At 37.6% G+C, this 19,686-nt stretch overlaps 2 protein-coding genes and 1 long non-coding RNA gene across 3 annotated transcripts; 1 reads left to right on the top strand and 2 right to left on the bottom strand.

Moving 5' to 3' along the window:
* Window positions 1-367: 367 nt before the first annotated feature.
* Window positions 368-6,587, top strand: LOC147874835 (uncharacterized). Its single transcript, XR_015533683.1, has 2 exons — window positions 368-5,394; window positions 5,637-6,587. It is a non-coding gene; the product is annotated as an uncharacterized LOC147874835 (long non-coding RNA).
* Rab2 (RAS oncogene family member Rab2) lies at window positions 3,394-11,116 on the bottom strand. Its single transcript, XM_022082452.2, has 6 exons — window positions 10,939-11,116; window positions 9,196-9,267; window positions 8,741-8,808; window positions 8,168-8,343; window positions 7,871-8,051; window positions 3,394-7,132 (listed from the first exon to the last, which is right to left on the bottom strand). The coding sequence occupies exons 1-6, from the start codon at window positions 10,982-10,984 to the stop codon at window positions 7,037-7,039; spliced, it is 639 nt and encodes a 212-aa protein (XP_021938144.1). The 5' UTR covers window positions 10,985-11,116; the 3' UTR covers window positions 3,394-7,036.
* A 1,008-nt stretch (window positions 11,117-12,124) lies between these two features.
* On the bottom strand, window positions 12,125-19,476 carry LOC110838828 (uncharacterized). The gene is made up of 5 exons (XM_022082449.2): window positions 17,769-19,476; window positions 17,467-17,610; window positions 16,766-17,009; window positions 15,917-16,201; window positions 12,125-15,727 (listed from the first exon to the last, which is right to left on the bottom strand). Exons 1-5 carry the CDS (start codon window positions 19,095-19,097, stop codon window positions 15,537-15,539), a joined length of 2,193 nt encoding a protein of 730 aa, XP_021938141.1. The 5' UTR covers window positions 19,098-19,476; the 3' UTR covers window positions 12,125-15,536.
* Window positions 19,477-19,686: the final 210 nt, after the last annotated feature.

A 19,686-nucleotide genomic window follows, 5' to 3' on the forward strand; every position in this document is an offset into this window, starting at 1 on the left:
CTCTCTTGGTCAGTATTTCCATTCACTTTAGTAGGTACGTCCTTTTTTTTACCACAACACACATACCACAGTCCTGGTGTTTAGAGCTGATATGTAATCAGTCCCTTTTACTCCATGTTATTCTACTATATTTTATAACAATATGCTCATCATATTTCCATGTGTCTGCACCCCCTCCCCCAAAATACATTGAAACAACAGATTAAACTTTTGAGTATGGAGGCTGTGTGAAATACACATTTCCATGTATAATGGCAGAAACAAATGAACCAGTTCGCCTCAACAAGTAACATTTGGCAGGCAAAACATACGAACGCATTTTATATGAAACAATTTTTTATTAACTTAGAAGTTACAAACAAAAAAATTAATATTGTGTTTTAGAATGAGTTTAATGTTTAACTGTAATCATACCACAATATTTTAAAATATATTTCTATTTGTTGCATGCTAACAGTTACAAACTTGAAGGTGCAAGCAAATCTATTATGTCGTAGCCCAAATCTGTACTAGTGGAAATTACGCAAAGAAACATGACTAGGTTGAATTATTATTCATTTATAGTGCCACTAGTTTCAATACATATCTTAAAACATTTAAAGGAACAAACATCACAAATTCCTGTAATGTTATCCAAGAACATTCTCTACGAAATGATCAGAACACTTCTTATAATATGTGCGCTGTCAATCTCCACACCTTGTTATTAAATTTTTATGAAACAGCCTCCCAATCCTTAAATAGTCCCTAGTATTACAACTGACTAAGGGAATACATAGTGAAAGGACTTTAATGTGGAGTCTTGCGAGTACCACACTGTGTCAAACTAGTAAACACTACTGATGGTTCAAATGACAAAAAAAGTAGTGCCAGAGGTTTTATGATATACTCATTATGAATGGTTAATATAACAATTGTGGTATGTGGTGATCCTGAAGAACCACCCAGGCATTTCAGCCCATAACTATGATTGGATCAATTGTGTGATATTCTATTTGTTGCTGGTAAGCCTGTGCTCCTTTTTCTACCAATGACACACTTTATACTTTGTTGTCATCAGTTCATCTACAGCTGAAAGGAGACAGACTCAGTGACTCATGTTGCTTCTTGTACAGCCTCATAAAGAGAACAGCTGCCTTCAAATTCTCAGCAAAATTCATGCCTCTTATAGGAACCTGCAGAATGACCACTATGTCATTCAGCTGTAGAACACATACTTACACAGACACATCAAGTGAAGAAGATATCTTTACTTTTAACTTGAAATTAAGTTGGCAGTTCAATAACCTTAAAATCAAAAATAATACATTTCCCTCTTTAAAAGAACCTGTAGTCTATATTTTTGTATTACCATCTTACACCAACAAAAGATCCTGTGATTCACATACAATTAAATAAAAATATATATGAAAGCATACTATACTAAAACATTAAATTAATAATTACAGTTTAAGAATATTTTAAGATTTCACTACAGATATTTACAAATGAGGGAAGGTGGTGGTTAGGGAGGCAGCCAGTAGGAGGCCAAATAACCGATCGTCACACTTGATTGGATTTGCGAATGTCTGTCCAGGCCAGTTAAATAAACTGCCATCAGAGAAATCTTTCTTAAATAAAAAAAAAACACCCTTGATAAAATTTTATACAAAGTAAATTTACCAAGCACTTCTTTAACCCCTTTGAACCCAAAATAAGTCGAAATTGGTTGCTCTTCGCTGGAACAGAAAAATTACTACTATAATAAAAGATCAAACAGCATCAGTTTGAGAACACTCATCTCTGCTGCAACAAAAATTATTACTCCCGCAAACAACGCGGTTCCATTCTTTCTTTTTTTTTAGAAAAATTGTATTTTTATAGTCTGAACCAACTGGATGAAGAGATGCATCTACATTCCTTTACTTTCTGAAGGTAAATAAACTGTGAAACGCTGTACAAAGCTGATATGTACGGGCATGAGCCTAGTTAATTAAGTATATGAAATAAGCCTGGAAATGTATGCATAGCATAACCGTAGCATTTTTGCCAGAATATGACTTCTGACACCAGATGTCTGGTCAGTGACCTCTGCAAGGGCAGTATGTCTGATCCCTGGCTGGGTGATGATGTAATTGCAGTGGATTACCCATGTGTGATTCCACAGTAAGCAAACATTAACAAAGTTAGTCAGGGGATTCCCTACCTAGTCATTCCACGAGCAGGCCTTCACGATATATGCCAATTATTATTCGATCTGAATTAAAACTGGCAGGTGTTCTCAGGTTTTAATAAAATATCATGAAAATCTGTTCTCAAGTTCTAATATACAGATGGACAAACATAGAATAGGTGCATTTTTGTAATGTCTAGTTGCATATATGTTTAAAAACTGTCACATGGGTCAACAATCCTCCTCTGAAACCTCTTGCAATCTATGGCACATATTTGGGGCTTCGAGTATGCCACTAATAGTTGCAGAACCTGGTATTTTAAAACTGGTTGAACTATACAAACATTTTTAAAAATTTTCTAAAAATGCTCCTCACATTTTGAAGACAGATCTGTTCATGTCTTCAGGTGAGGGAAGTGTCTCTGCACTGTGGGATCCGTTGCAATGAAGACAAGGACAGATCCAGACCTCGAAATACTGCTTAATTTTATAACATCAGGTGATGGACAGATCCAAAAAACAACAATCCACACTTTACTGAGGCCAGAGACCACAGATGATGGGGATGATGATAATAAATACCTTCCTTCCCCTCTCTGTCTAATACTGCCAGGCCCCCACAAGACTATGTCAGCCAGTCAAAAGTATTTGTTGCCAATTACACTTACCACCATCAACATTCCTGCTAACAGAATGGTTAAACTGCTGAAGAGGATTGTAGGGGAGTATTCTGGAGGGGGAAGCATATCTGATGGGAGATGTTGAGGAGGCTGAGCTATGAAACATCTTTCCACAGCTACTAGGTGGGGAATCCCCAGCGATGCCAACACCAAAGGTTACTGACCCCAGACAACTCTGACATCACTAGTGCCATTTGCAAAGATCAAATTCTGGCAAACATACCAGAACTGTTACACTATGAGCATGTTTTGTAACTAATTGTTTATTTAATGTTCCTGTGTCAACTACAAAATTTATAAAACATCCTTGAGAAATTATAGGGTGATTATGAAGAATACAAATGTTGGAGGAGGCAGTCATGGCATATTTTAGTAATATCTTGGGGACCCTTATAAAACCACAATCAGGAGAGACAGTCTCATAGCCACGATTCAATTTGGTGTAATCATTTATAACATCACTCAATTTAACTTAATATAAAAGAAAATTATGCCTCAAGAAATGTAGGATCATGCACATGCCTTCTTCAGAAATCCAGCAGAATGACATATTTCAGAAACTTTGCACTAAAGCACATACAAAGTGTTTATAATGAATGTTGTACAGAAAAAAGTTACAAATGATCACGGTAGTACTGCAGTTAAGATAAACATTACACAGAATGACACAGGAATGTAAAACCATACGACTTGTCACAAGTTTTACGACTCATACCACATTTTCATCTTTCTGCTCACGGAAACCACGTATGGCAGGCCGGTTTACAGGTATCGGCACAAACCACTCCACAGAAAAATGGTTTTGACTGTGAGAAAATAACACAAGTCTCAACAGTAACTGGCAACCACACTACATGATTACCCAGACGAACACATCTAAAGCATTATATTCTTTCCACAATATTTTATAATCATTTGCCTTTGCTCAAGTGTGAAAAATGATGTTACAATTAAATATACAAGAACATTATTTTTTCAGAATAAGATAAAACTGAACATACACATACTGGCATTTAGAACACACCATCTGATCAGATCTGACGTACGTTCCTACGATCCTCAAACACCCGACACTTTGTGTGCAGTGGTAATAACTTCAAAACCATTACACTGTCAGTATTCACAGCATTAATGAATGTCCCTTTCATACACAGGAAAGCGTACCCTCAGGGTGACTGAGCCACCTCTCTGTGTTCAGCAAATTTACAACTTCTCAGAATAGATCTCCAATACCAACAGATACCCTGCACTCAGGTTGCTTGTCAAATCAGGCAAACACACCTCCACAATGCTCACCAAACTTGGAGTGCTCAAAAAAAAAAAAAAAGAATCTGCTTTGCACAATTTGTAACTTGGTACAGGATGCATCTGTAATTATAACATCTTAAAATAAGATATACAAAAGACTTCAAGAATTTAAACTTGGTGCCTTCTGAAGTGGAAAATAACTGTACTACATACTTTACAAATGTTTCCAACACATGAATACCATTTAACAGGATTCCAGAAATATGTTTGCCCATTTGTCTCGGGACTGGGAACGCAGTATGTACTCGTAAGAAGTTTACTGATAAATAGCTACTACACTGAAGTAGTTCCATATATTTCTGGAATTCTGCCACGTAATATGGAACTGGATAATATATCACAAGTTTCATCAAGTGGTGACTGCTGTTCTAAGTCAGAGACAGGCCTATAATAAATACTACTTCAGAGCGCAACATAAATATACACACAAGTTGTCTATTAAAGCTAGAGCTCTGAGCATGTACGTACAGTTTGATCGTTTTGGGAACACTAGCCCTTAGTATCTGACTTAGATGATTACTGCAGTAAGATGTAACCATCCCTAAACTGACATTCAGTAATCATTTGCCTACATGAAAAATGTAACAGAATCCTACACTTCATATCAGTCATCTTGGTGTCTGAAAGAATGGGCAATCTCTTCTCAGTATTACCAATCAAAACATAAATTCTTTGGTTTACAAACAGTATCGGAAGGGTACATGTGTAATAATGGAGTAAAGAGGTGAGAATGTTGCACCTTGTAGTCTGGTAGATAATGACTGATGTTTCAGAGGTCCATGTTGGTCAAACTGCCCTGATGATGGTGGCAGTAAACATCTCTGAAACGTCAGTCAGCATCCACCAAACTACACAGTGCAACATCCAAGTAGAGAGGCATCTTCAATGGAGTGAGCATTTGATAAAGATGGGAAAAAAATTTTTTTCCAGGAAAAGTATAAAATTACTTTGCCAAAATTCAACCCAAGGACTGTTATTATTGTGAACAACGCCCAAACCACAGTGTCAGACTGGTTCAATATTAAAAAGTTGTCAGTGGAACCACGGTTCCGGAGAATTTGACGTAAATACGTCTATAAGGAAAGGAAGTTGCTTATTTAACTTAAATTGGTAAGGCTTCAGATGGGTCTGTGGTAGATGAATGTAATGTAAGGTAAGGTAACTATGTAGGTAACCATTGTTGTTTATTTGTTGATAAACAGATGACGTTTCCAAGGTAACATAACAATGAAGTTACACTTTTTCATTTCCCAGGTAACATAACAATGAAGTTTGACGTTTCCTAGGTAACATAACAATGAAGTTACACTTTTTCATTTCCCAGGTAACATAACAATGAAGTTTGACGTTTCCTAGGTAACATAACAATGAAGTTACACTTTTTCATTTCCCAGGTAACATAACAATGAAGTTTGACGTTTCCTAGGTAACATAACAATGAAGTTACACTTTTTCATTTCCCAGGTAACATAACAATGAAGTTTGACGTTTCCTAGGTAACATAACAATGAAGTTACACTTTTTCGTAACATTTTTGCCGAATGACACTGACCCTAAAATATAGACGTATTTATGTCAAAAAGTCTTGATTAAAGTAACATTAACGCTTTAGAGCCCATTGGTAACTATATACACCACCACCTTTGACAGTTTATAACTTTGCATTTTGCCCAGAGAATGTATTAATGGGTTTCATGTGGTTTTTAAAGTAAACATTTTTGTTGTTGTTATTATTATTAATGTATTTGTTAAAACTGAACTCATATTTGTGTTATTATAATTTCCTGTCCATTTCTATAAATCCTTTTTATCCAGTTAAAGTGACAAACAAACAACACTCAATATTCCTCATTATCATTAGCCGAATCTTCTGTAAGTCTGGAATTTTTCTCCGATTCACAAGGAAGCTTAAAAGGGGAATGCTCTCAGTGGATTCATGCTTCGCTGTGCCATTACATTGAAAAACACTGCAAAAAACTGAGTCTAGGTCACTATTAAGCAGTTCAGATGCCAAGATAACTGATTTGTACAACACATAAGCTATATACCTATATAAGCTACTGTCAATTTTATATCATACCATACAACGGTTGACACAAGAGCACATTACAACACGGTTCTTAATAAATGTCACTAATGCAGCAAGTGAACCTTACGCATAAGCTACCACATAACAGTGCTGCCTAAAATGTCAATACAAGACCCCTCAGTAAACGTGTGACATTTGTTAAACGTTGTTCATACGAACTTCTTGCTTTAGATCACTGAAATATGTTTAGCTTACATTCCTTTGGAGCTAAATTCTCAATCGCCAGCTTTCAGGATGTAGTATACAGTGACCCAAAAAGCAACCAACAGGTTAAGCAATGACGGAGCCAGGAAAGGCATTTGGACTAATGCTTGAAGAAGAAGAACAAGATGGAAAAAAAAAAAAAAAATTATAAAAACTTCTAAATGACTTATGAAAAATTTCCTAGAACTAAGTGCAATTAAATCTTCTGAAATTATCACAATTAAGGATTAACGTTAACACGCCGGCACATTTCTAAATGTTCCTTGCAATGAATATATAGAAAACACACACAAAACCAAATACTAGCATCATTACTTCAGATACTCATTTAATTACAACTATTTCAAATTTAAATATATTATGTTTTGAATATAATCATAGCTTCCTACAATATATATATATATATATATTTATAAATGTATGACAGTCCATCAAGTGAACGATCAGTTTTTACCTTAAGGTACAGTTTTACATCCAGATCTGATCCATCTTGGCATGAGAGGGGGAGGGCAGGCAAGGGGGAAGCGGTCGGACGACGGTCGGTCACCGAGGCCTCACTCAGAGCCCTGGGCAATAGGAGCAAGGGGCGAGGCGGGCCAGCTCCTAACAGCAGCCACCCCCCTGCATCGAGCCCTGGCTACCTGATGGAAGACTTGGGTTGGTGGGCGAATGTTGAGGACCAATCTTGATTCCATTTGCCTGGAAACATACAAAGATGCGAGACAACTGAAACCAAGTGCCAAAGGATGAAACAGCAGGTGGAAAAATTCAAAATCAAACACGCGGCCTCCAACTTAACCTTTAATCCCACATAACAGATACAAATATTTTATAATATAAGTTAAGAGAAATAAAATGTCTGCGTCATAAGACTTCATAGGAAATTATAATGACGAAGATAATCTTTATATGACGGGCCACACAGAGTAAGTACGTTCTTACGTCTTACTTAGAATTATACAAATATAAAAATTAATATTCTAAGGTTTACTGTGTTTTTGAGCCTGGCTCTGTCTCCACTGCATACTGTAATGCATGCAGTTGAGGAATATGATTTGTATGAGATATTATCTGAAATCAGTAAGGGTTTTAAAGCTGTCCTGCTACATGCCACGGAGGCGCCTCAGAGAACAGGTGATATGAGCTCCTACTCATCCTTGATCTCAGTCCTAGATGGGGATGAGTGGTCAGAGTCAGGCCCAGGCAATACTTTAACTCCTGGGAAAGTACCTACAGTATCCACTGGACAGAAGGCTGGGTTGGCCCCAGAGTGAGTCTGCACAAAGAAACTAAAAGAAAGATCCTTTGTCCCACCAGGGATCAAAGCCCAGTCTAGTCAGGCACTGATTGCGCTACTCTAGCTCCTCTAAACTCAGCTAACAGAATGTATTTCTCCAGCTTCCCAGTCTTGAGGCTTCTGAGCAATGTTCAACAAACCTCATTGTTAATGTCAAAAACTCCTTCCTGAATCTTCTCATAGATCTCTTTCGCCGTGTTGATAAACGCTTCCTCGACATTGGCAGCCGTCTTGGCCGATGTCTCCATAAAGATGAGGCCATGTTCACGAGCAAATGCTTCACCCTCTTCCTTCTTTACTTCCCTCCGTGACTCAAGATCACTGAGAGGAGAAAAAACACATTTATGACCTTTGATTCAAACTGAACACACGGAAATAAAAAAAAAATCCCTGAAGATACCAAGTGATTTCTTTTTAGGGGTAAAAGTTCACTACACCTCTTGTTTCCAATAAGCATGATGACCATGTTAGAATTGGAATGTTGTCGTGCATCTTCCAACCATGTTGTCAGATGATTGAATGTCTCCCTCCTCGTGATGTCATACACCAGCAGTGCCCCAGCTGCCCCTCGGTAGTATGACCGGGTAATGGACCTGAACGCTTCTTGGCCAGCCTGTGTCATTATGGATTGATTACTAGGATATAATTATATGGGTCCTTAAATTTGGTTTCCTTCATTAAGAATGACTACAACTGATGTTAGTACCATACAAGTAAAGGTAAAATTTGCCTGTGTCAACACATTACATCAGGAATCCACAACTTGTGGCCCACAGGCTATGTGTTTTGTGTGACCAACATCCTACTTTGGTAATAGTGTGTCCCGCGTGTAATAATTAATTGATATCAGAAAGAATTTGGCAGTACCTATCCTCCGGTAAGCAACTGTTCACGTTTATAAAGATTTACAAATCAAGAGCATACTTTAATGATGAGCAATCCATGCAAACTGCAGCAACAGAACTATATTTTCTAAGCTCAGGTACACTTAACGCTACTTCAGTACTTACTGTATCCCAAATTTGCAATTTAATCTGTTTTCCATCAATCGTGATCATACGAGCTCCAAATTCAACACCTGCAACAAAAAAGACATGTTAAACAACAAATTAAAGATTTGTTTTCACATTCATATACATAACAATAATTTTGCCACTTGTTTTCCATGTCTATTTTTGAAAGCACTGTGAAAGTAGATGCAGACAAGGAAGAACAAGAAGGCAGCTGTTTTCCAGGAAGTTGTAGTCCTGTAGGAATTGACTAACATTCCAGATATGCCCTTCTCCGAATGTTGTCAATGATGCTTCATACCTGTGCTCAGGCCTTTATGGGGAATTTATGACAGCCTACAATTTCTGAGAGAGCAACTGGATAGTTTAAATCATTCAAATTTTCTTTAATTTCTGCCCAAGCTCCTGATTTTTAACATGGCACATCTACATACTGAGGTCTGCAATATACATACCTATAGTCAAGTCATGAACAGGCTGAAATCTCTTATCTGTAAACTGCAGCAGTAGACAAGACTTTCCTACACCTGTAAAAGAATTATGATGTTAATGACTAATGTAATTACTGCTCCTGGTTCATAATATATAAATCAACACACAAGCAGTGGTGGTAAGAGTTTATTTTAAATGTCTCAGATCATGAAAATGTTAAACAGTGCCCATTTCAGGGCCACTTTGCCACTTTCTTCCCTTTAACATTCTTCCCGCTGTAGGATTGAGGTTATCATGAAGATTAGTAAGAAGATGGCTACATGCTTGGTTGTAGCACCGTGTAGCATTGTAGTAGTTAACCAACATTTCAGAGGTCCTTGCTGCCTTTATCAACAGGGCCTCCATCATCATCACCCTGATGATGGTAGCAGCAAATACCTCTGAAATGTTGCGAAATTTCTATCAGACGACACGGCGCTACAACCCTGCAGGCAGCCATATTCAGTCTTCCCTTTGTATGTACTTCTCCTATACAAAGTCCAGTGACTTTATATTCATCCTGGGGGTTTTCTCCCCCTCAGCCCCTCCAGGTTAATGCCGGGAATAGTACCTCATATTGGGCCACGACCGCTTCCTTCCACATCCTTTCCAATTTGCTATCATCCCCTCATTTGATGTCATACAGTCTGAGCTACTGAAAGAGTGTTGTTAAATAAACTACAAATAAATAAATTGATTTCAGTCTTTCGGGATATTATTCCAGACGCCACTGCCACTTAAATAAATGTCACAGGTCCAATCCTCCATGGTTACAGAGTTTTTAAGTTATTAGTATAAACATGTACCAATGAGGTTAGGTTCCACTTACTGGCTCTAGTCCAAACAGAAACTATTGCAAACAAAAACAAATGATGAAACAGTATATGTCCCCAGCTCCCTACCAAGAATTCAAACATATTGCACTGTTAGCAACTTGAGCAAGAAGAGTGTAATGGCAATATATACAGAAAATGACTCTTTAAATATGGCAAAATACAGAAGACGTAGGAGAGTCAACCTTTGGGATTAAATCTGGAGATTCCAAATACTCATACCTGAAAAAGTATTAACTTTGGTAACCCCAAAAGCACACATTCTAGTATTAAAGTCGTGTGTAGCACTGGGAGGATATGGTAGGATTCCTGAAGGGGCTAGCATGTCAACATGAAATCAAAGAGGTATTTGCATGGTCTAAATACTGACGAAAGTAACTAGTATTTGAGCTAGTATATGTTACGGGCGCAAAACACAAATTGTAAACACAATGAACCAATATTCAACGAGAAATGGTAAAATATAAAACAATGGGCACAGACTAGGAAAACCTACCAACAACAAAGGCCACCTTCAACAATTGTTAAAAATAAGTCAACAAAGCCGGCTCCAGGAAACTGACAACATCATTATGATGCACACACATTTAGTTTAAGAACCACTGCATAAATTTATCAAAACTCAAAATGAACAGTAAATCACTGATCTTGGAGTCTACACTACTGACTGGGAATATACGTATAAATCAGTGTCAGTTTCAGCCGCCTTCATACCGTTATACGTTAAATAATATTGTTCTAGGCTCTCATAAAGAAAGTTCTTTATTCTTATAAGGTATGCAACAAAATGAGTCATGATTTCTGCTGACAAATGTCGATGAGTATACACCCTACCTTCATTCAATAAGCACTGGATAGGCTACATTTGTTTTAATGTACAAATTACATTCTCACCTGTATCGCCTATGATTATGTACTTAAATAAATAGGCGTAAGACATCTTATCAACTTATATATTTACAATGACAAGAAACTTCAATATTTAACGAAAACCAGACAATTATACTGCTCTTGCGTCACAAAATAAATACGCAACTACCTACAACCACTGCCCATAATACCACTGGAGTAGAAACAAATGAAACGACTCAGCGCATGAGCTACTATAGGTCAACAAAAATACATTTCACTATGGTACGAAGGTATAGGTTCAAAAGAGTAAATAATACATAAGAAATAGAAGAGCATTCTTGTGGTTTAAGATTCGGATTTCGTTTCTGAGATAGCAATTACGGGGTTTCTCCGGAAATTTCTAAATATAAATTAATAATTTACTAAACTAAACCATAACATTGTGGAGGGAGTCCGAAAACGGTAGTTTTCGTGAAGTGGTGCATTTGACGACGTTATTAAAAATATCTATTGTCTTCAAAATGCAGATATGTATTATTTTATGCATTATTAACAGGATTCTAAATGATTGTCTTATTTGATAGTTCTAATAAAGAACTGTCTCAGTCTTGAAACTTTACTAATTTAATGTGATGTACAGAAAACCAGAAGATAAATTCCATGGCCATACAAGAAAACATGTGGCTCTTGGCTATTCTTTGATATGTTACCTCATAACTCGAGAGAGGCGCAGAATTCATCAAGTAAGCCCTATTTCATTAGAGGAACACGACTACCACACACTATTTTGAGTGAAAGGTAACATACAACATTTGTTAATACTCTACAAGTATTAACAAATGTTGTACATGTAAATGACATGTATGGGCAAAGTAAAAAGTCAAACAAAAATGTAGACAAATGCTCAACAAAAAATAACTAAAAGGAATACCAACAAAACAAGGTACTTTTCTTTAGCAGAATTATGAAACAGCTCCTAACTCTGCCAAAATGGGAAAGCAGTCATAAAACACTGCTTATAACAAGAGGAAAGAAAGAGTACTTGAACACAAATTATGGATTTAGATCTGTCTGTGTAGGTTGGATCACAATCACAAAAATAAAGCTCTGTTGCTGCCCAATGTTCTCAATTCTGAAGACACTGCTCAGTGTCTGTACTCTGCAGGTTATTTGAGCAGACTGACTACATGGCAACTATATGGGTGCTGGTATATCACATCATCAATAGTTCAGTTTTAGTCTTCTGCATTACAGAAATATTATTTGGTGTGTATATTATCAGTTACAAATTGTACCTCACAGAGGGCACTTTATTTTAACAGCATTTCTTAATTACTTCCAATGTTTCCTCTTAACGGCTATTATTAACAACGAAGTGTTCTTGGAAATTCAGTATGAAAACTCAAGATAATTTCACCATAAATAAACAATGATGAATATTGAAGAATAGTTTATGCACAAAAGTATTTTACCGTATGTACATGAAATGGCTCTAGTATCTTGCACTTCCTAATTAAATAATTGTTGAACTGCATGCAAAAGGTTCCAAGCATACAAAACTGAATACATAATATTCAAGATAAGAAAGCAAATGTAAATAATGAAATTAGAACTAGAAATGAATAATTTGCATTTCTTCTGAGGTTTACACACAAGAAAATGGGAGTCAGAACATACATTTTTCCTGGGTTCTAGTTGATAATTAAAAAACTAAGTATCCAATTTGATTCATTTACATTTTGTTGTATTCAAAAGTACTGAAGCAATAAAAAAATCATATGGGAACATCTTCATACCATATAACCTTATTAATTTAAAATCATGGGAGGAAAAGATTAATGACTACACTGAATTTAAAAAATCCTCTTGTTTTTTTACAAACTCAACAAATTTAGGATTTGAGGTTCTCACGGTGGTCAATATGAAGATGGCTGTCTTCTGGGTTGTAGCACCATGCAGTCTAATACTAGTTTATAAATGTTTTAGAGGCACCAAGGACCTATGATGCATTGGCAGACTTCTACCAGATTATATGGCGCTTCAAACTAGAAGACAGCCATCTTCATGAATTTTACTTTACATATTTCTTCTTTGCTACTTAAGTCTCAAATGTAGCTGACACAGATTGTATGATTAACCTAACCTTAAATGTAAATGTTACTGTAAAAGCAATGCAGGTGAATGTAGATACATTACAAACAACCTTCAAGAACTTCAATTTCCTAATTACAAATTTCATTACACTTCATACATCTACCGAGACTGGTTCAAGTCAAAACATGTGTAGAAGAAACCATAGAAGAACAAATATCTTTATTTTCTCCAAAAATAATTTTATTCTAATCAAGACACACAGAGTCAAATTAATAAGGCTTTACAGTAATGGAAACCCTGTATTTATTAATATTGTAATATCAACGAAGACAGAATAACAATTTACAAGGTACAAAATATCTGCAGAACCAAGCCATCATCTTAACTATTTTTCAGTATGGAACTCAACCCAACCTAACTTACATGTATGACTTGAAATACACTTTAAGGTATTTGTTTCCAGAACACACACAGTTATGAGCCATTAACCCCAGATCCAATACCCTAAGTTCAAAACATAAGTGGTTTCCTGTGGTCACATTTAGTTTAACAGAACCTATAGTGATTTTGAAGAATACATAAATTTGCATCACACTGGCCACAATACAAAAAATTATTGAACATGCTGCAGTGAATTCCTGACCTAGTTTCTGCATAAAGTGTCACAACAAAAAAACACTGCTGTTGATAAAAAGCAAGTGAATGTCTCAACTGCCCACAAAAAATACATAAAAATTAGTTAACTTTATTGCTATATTCTCAACATTTAAGAATCAAACAAATACAGGACAAAAGATAATATATATAAAGGTCACGCTCAAAATAACTTTCCCATTTCTTAAAAAGAAGACACAAATGGGACAATAACTGTCCTTTGATAAGGTCAACAATCCCACAGTTTTGATGCATTTCAATAGGCAGGATGACGGTACACAGAGTGAAACTGTTCAGCACGATGAAAAAATAGACAAGGGACTGAATTTTGTAGCGTAACACACAACGGCAATACAGTCCCAACAATAAAACCAGATGGGCCCACCAGTGCTTCTGCTCATCTTATCCTGCGCAGATATTTTCAAGCTGTTCTTCACTGCATCTGCCACTGGATGTCCCTTCTAGAAATAAGCAGTGCTGACATGTGCGAAGACATTACATTTATAAATTAAAGTGTTGAATCTTGCTGGACACAAACTACGGCTGTGGCTCAGCAGATTCTACGTACTGGTTTGCCAACGAGCTTAGCATTTTCTGGACAATTAGTTCTGCGCCTTTTCTCTGTTCACATAAAAGGAAATTTATGGCTTAACTCTGTTACAAAGACGTAAATATCATTTGAAAGTGAAACAAAGTGCATTTTCAATTATACCCTGTCATCAAGTAGCAAAAATGATGTGATTACTGTAAAGTAGTGGTTTGAAATCATCTGCTCCCTTGATGACAGACTACTGTAAATGTGAACTCATATACAAATTCATAATGTCACTTAACACATGACTGTGCATACGTGACAGCCTACAGCAATATATATATATATATATATATATATATCTTTCCAATACAAACCTCTCATAATGCATACCTTACTTATAATAAGCTTACCAGATTTTCTGCTCATTTTCCTTTTGTTCACTTAGCAAATAACACCAACACCTGACAAATTACATTATCAACACTGCAACATTTTATTTGTTTAATAAACGTTTTCACACTGAAAATGCATATTCAAGATTTCACTGCAGTCTGTCCAATAATTATTAGATCAGTGCCAAATGAAAGCTTAAGAGTGACAAAGAATTCTCAACACAGATTTCAGTTTTTAATACAGAATTAGGTTACAAGTCTTGAGCACTGTCAAAATAAACATAAAACTCTGCTTCATTGTTTTTTGGTGTATATTAAATCACAAGTAGGAAAAAGTAAGTATTAGTAAAAGACCCAGAAAAATACAGGACCATCTTAAGTTTGTCCTGTGAGCATGTCAGCAGTAGGTCCCTTGATCAATAAATGGCCACTCTTCTTTTACCTTATCAGGCCCCATTCTACATATTTATGTCAGAGTTATTATATTGCTTACCCTGCTTTCTTCCCTGCGCTCATGTTCCAGGGCATAATATCCGCAATCTTGACTCGATTACAGGCATCCATCACATGGAAGAGAAAAAGGTCGAACGTATCAACTGACAGCTACAATTCTGGTACATACCACGTATTGAGATCCAAGTGACCGAAATTAATTATGCAAACACAATGAAGAGTACATACTTTACGGAAGATTTATTAAGACTTGCTATTATTTTTGCAGATGACCATATTATCTGAACAGAACTTCAGAAAGAGTAAAGGCACAAGAACATAAATGGAAACTTCCTATTGACAAAAGCATGTTAACTGATCCAAAAACTGGGTGAATACGGAAAAAATTATAAAACCAAGAGAGAAAATATAAACGACGAAATAGGCCTGGAATCTCCCACTTAGCTTCGATGTTGATGTGCAAAGATATGGATGGAGGGGCAGTTATAAGACAGCTTGCTACAAGGGGGCAACTAACGCTGCTGTTGTAGGTGCAGCAACTCAGGCGCATTTCTCAGTTCCTCATAGCCCGGAGATTCTCGCCTTATCACCAGTGTGATGCCTGAACTGTATGCTGCTGGAATAGTCACATGTTGTGTCACTACCCAACCCTGCGTTTGCACACATGTGCATGTAGATTCCCGTATAATGTTCACCACCTGACCTGCAAAGTACAGATTTCATTATGTTATTACTCTTGTTGCTAAGCACAGTACAACTGGCTGAGAGATAATTATGTTCATAAAGATTTAATAACATCTGACACATCTGTGCACAAGGTAAGAAAGCTTCAAATCATATACAGTCCAACCTTTAATGCTCTCATCAACTGTTAGTATATTTTCCAACATACCAAGCACATTCATTTTCTTCCAACGATGGTCGGGATGTGACATTAGAGGCAGCAAATTGGTGTGGCAATTCCACCTCGCGAGAACATCACTGCGGCGCACCATCAGTACCGAAGGGCTGCAAAGCTGAGGCCAGAGGGCTGCTTCACTCACGCATTCCACAGGGTTTGTAAGATAGACCCCTCGAGGACCAACACCAAAGACCATCTGGTGATGCCAAGCATCAGGCACTGGGTTTCCTGGTGCAATGCCATTCTGAAGATTCAGTGTTGCAATGGGAACTGCACCTACAATAATCTTCAGCGTCTTCAAACCAATCACTTTTGTGCATTTTAAAAATACTAGATGTATCCACACAATTGCGGGCTCATGCAACATTATTTAAAATTGAAGACTGAGTAAATTTTCACCAGTGTGAAATATGCTGCTTTAATTTATTTTTAGGTGTTTCAAAGTATGAATATAAAAATCTGACACCAACTTTCTGAGCACAGAATGGATTCAGTTTTCTTAATTTACTTTCTAGCATCATATTGTTCATTACAAAATAAAAAATGTACTTTTTATACATATAAAAAATGGACATACGTAAACATTTTCCTCTTTATGACATGATTTAGAAAAACAAAATCCTCACACAGGCATGTAAAGAAATGGACATAAACAGAACAATCTCAGAAGAGGCAGGCATTTCAAATGAAGACGTCCAAAGGACGGTGCAGTCAAGAAAGCTGACCTAGCAATCAATATTAATAACAGTATGAGAAATATGTGAAATAAGGCAGAAGACGAAAAACATGATGATGGAGAAAAGTGGAGGCTTTTCATCCAACCACTTATTGTGAACGTACCTTTCTTCATCCAGTATGAAAGCCAGCGTGTCAGAGAGATGACACAGTCAGGGTGCATGCTGAAGAACCGGCCATACAGAGAACCTTCAGAGGCACGCTCAAGGCCACGAATAATATCCACATGAGACGCACCAGCAACAGATCTAGAGAACAGGTACTCGGGTAGAGGAGCTGACTCAGCTCTTAACCGAGTATTCACGCCCTCCTTTACTCGATCCAGACAGAACGGGATGTTGCATGCTAACTGCAATCAACAAGATTAAGTCACAGAGGTTAAGAATGAAATGTGCCAGTTTAAGGCCTTAATTCCTTGACTGAAGCTTAAATATGCATTATACATAAATGTATGGGTGGTGAAGGTATAGTTCCACATATTCTCAACCTTTGTACTAAATGGGGGTGACCGGTATGCTTCATTCATCGGCTCTTTACTGCAAGGAAGATTCCCTGGTAGCCACTAAAAAGGAGTTGGGTAAGCCCCAAGGCAAGTTTGGAAAAATCATAACCACTGCTGAGAATTAAATGTTCATCACCCAGCAGATGCAATAAAATGGTAGAAAGAGTATTAGGGGCTGTTACTCCAAATCAAGTCTTTGGTTTCTGTTTTCTCACATTGGATATAATGTGGTTACATTTCATCTACAAAACAGGCAGTGACAAATTTCATACTTTGATAATTAAGAAATACAAAACAATTATACCAGAACGTTAACAACGGCTGTGGCCCCACAAGCTGACGTGGAGATTTGGGTCACCTGCTTCACACAGGCTTCCTGCTCTGACCAGATCATGGTCCTCTCCAGGGAACACTGCGCCTGCTCTGGACCATCATCAAGCCGCCCCTCCTGGAACCACAATGTGCATACAATATAGTCTGGTTCCCCAAATAGATCCAATAACATATTTAGTTTCTGTTAAGGATTATGTCACTCAGGTATTTTATATGTTAAAATCAATTAGGAGAATGCAAACCTTATTTCAGCATAGAGAGTCTAGCACTCACCGTATTGGATTCGTCTCCATCGGACAAGGACGCCTGCTTGTCAAGGACCAGTCTCTTGGCCATAATGCAGTGGTACAGAGCCGAGTGCAGGGTGTGCTTCCGGGTGTCCACCAGTGTCCCCTCATTCAGCACCCTAGCATTGCTAGAATTCCACATCATCAGTGTCTCTCCCCATGTCTCATTCTCCAGATCACTAGCCTCGCCTGGTGAACAGAGATCACCACTAGTACAGTGATGACCCCACGAGTCACGACGCGGCCAGAACCCAGCAGAGCGCTGGACAATCGTGGACGAGCTCCCTGCCACAACATTTACCCATGGTTGTTGTTGCGGGGGTGATGACTGAGCCACAGGCTGCTCTTCCGGGGAGCTACAGGCACTGACCACGGAGGCAGATATATTCCTGTGGTCATCGTGTGAAGTGACACCGACATCATTATGACCACGGCTATCTGCCTGACAGTCCATCTCAAGCTTCGGCTCAGGAGCATGTCCAGGGTACACTTCTGTCACCTCCTCATCCCTAATTTCACAGCAGTCTGAATCTTCTTCGGAGTCCTGCTCACACGAAGGGCCTGGATCAAAATCCATCTCCAGAAAATCCATCTCTGGTGATGAACTCCCACCATTTCCATCACCATTCCCAACCTCAACATCACCATCTTCCCTCCTAGGACCCTCTCCCTGTTCCCCACCCCGTGTTAACACATCCAGTGTAAAGAAAGAACTTGGAAGATCAGCCAGCTGGTCTCCCTTGTAGGTGTAAATACAACACTCATCAGATGAAAGACCATCTTCACCCTCATTGCCAGTATCACTGGAACTATCGTCTGTTTCATCCCACCTTCTGGTAACACTGTGCTGCAGTTCTGGATGGTAACAGCTGTTAGATTTGGTCAAGTGATCTAAATTATTGCTCCTATTAGAGCAGTTTCTCACTTTTAATGGGCACTTATCCACTGCTGCATGATAATTCACATTGTTATGTATGCCATTTGTATTTTCCACACCATTTGCACAATTCATGTTTATCCCATTGTGAAGCTTATTTATTCCTGAGCTTGAAGCATTAGTATCATCTAATTGTAATTCCAAATTCTCTATTGGTAACACATTGTTATTCACTTTTGCTGAATCATCTGCCAGATGGGGCCTGATACCATTGGGAATATTACACACTAAATTCCTCACTTTTGGTCGTGCACCACCAACAGCCAAGCTACAGTGTTTTCCACAGTCACTGTGCTTGGGGCTGTTATTTAAGCCCTCTCTACTCTGCCCCACTTTACTGGGACTAGACTCCCCATTCATACCATCATCTGCATTCATGTCTCATGAATGAAGTCTGCAATAACATTATGAGAACGATACTCACAAGAAGTAGATTTGGTTCCTAACTATAACTCGGGTATTCTAGAGTAGTCCTATATACTTCATCTCAAATCCTTCTTCTTCAGATTCCAATTAAGACTATGAACTGGGTGAATGGCGAAGAATGTACGTACCAGTTACTTTGTTTTAGTGTATTTCGAACTGTCTTATATACGCGCTCTACTTCAGAAATTCTATCAACCTTGTCACATTCTCACGCAAACACTAAATCACATTTTCGATACATTTATTTTATAAATCTGAAAAACCCAATGTCACGCCTCTTATCCCACTACCAAGACCGGAGGGATTAGATGCAAGTTCTGATGTTCTTTGGTACTACGCAAAGAGTACCGACACCACAGATAATATAAGCAAACGACAGCAACACGTGAATTCTTATTGATATCCTTACATTTTAAAACTAGTGAAAGTTATTAGGCTGCTTGTTTACCATAAAACGAGTATCTTATTTCCTCTCTTATTAATTAAATTTAAAATTTTCTATTGATTATTTTATCTTGATTCTCCACGCATCATTATGCAT

The sequence above is a fragment of the Zootermopsis nevadensis genome, unplaced genomic scaffold (assembly GCF_977971745.1).
Source record: "Zootermopsis nevadensis isolate Lab colony 2312 unplaced genomic scaffold, Znev_1.0 Znev_ptg000004l, whole genome shotgun sequence".
Classification (NCBI taxonomy): Eukaryota; Metazoa; Arthropoda; class Insecta; order Blattodea; family Termopsidae; genus Zootermopsis; species Zootermopsis nevadensis.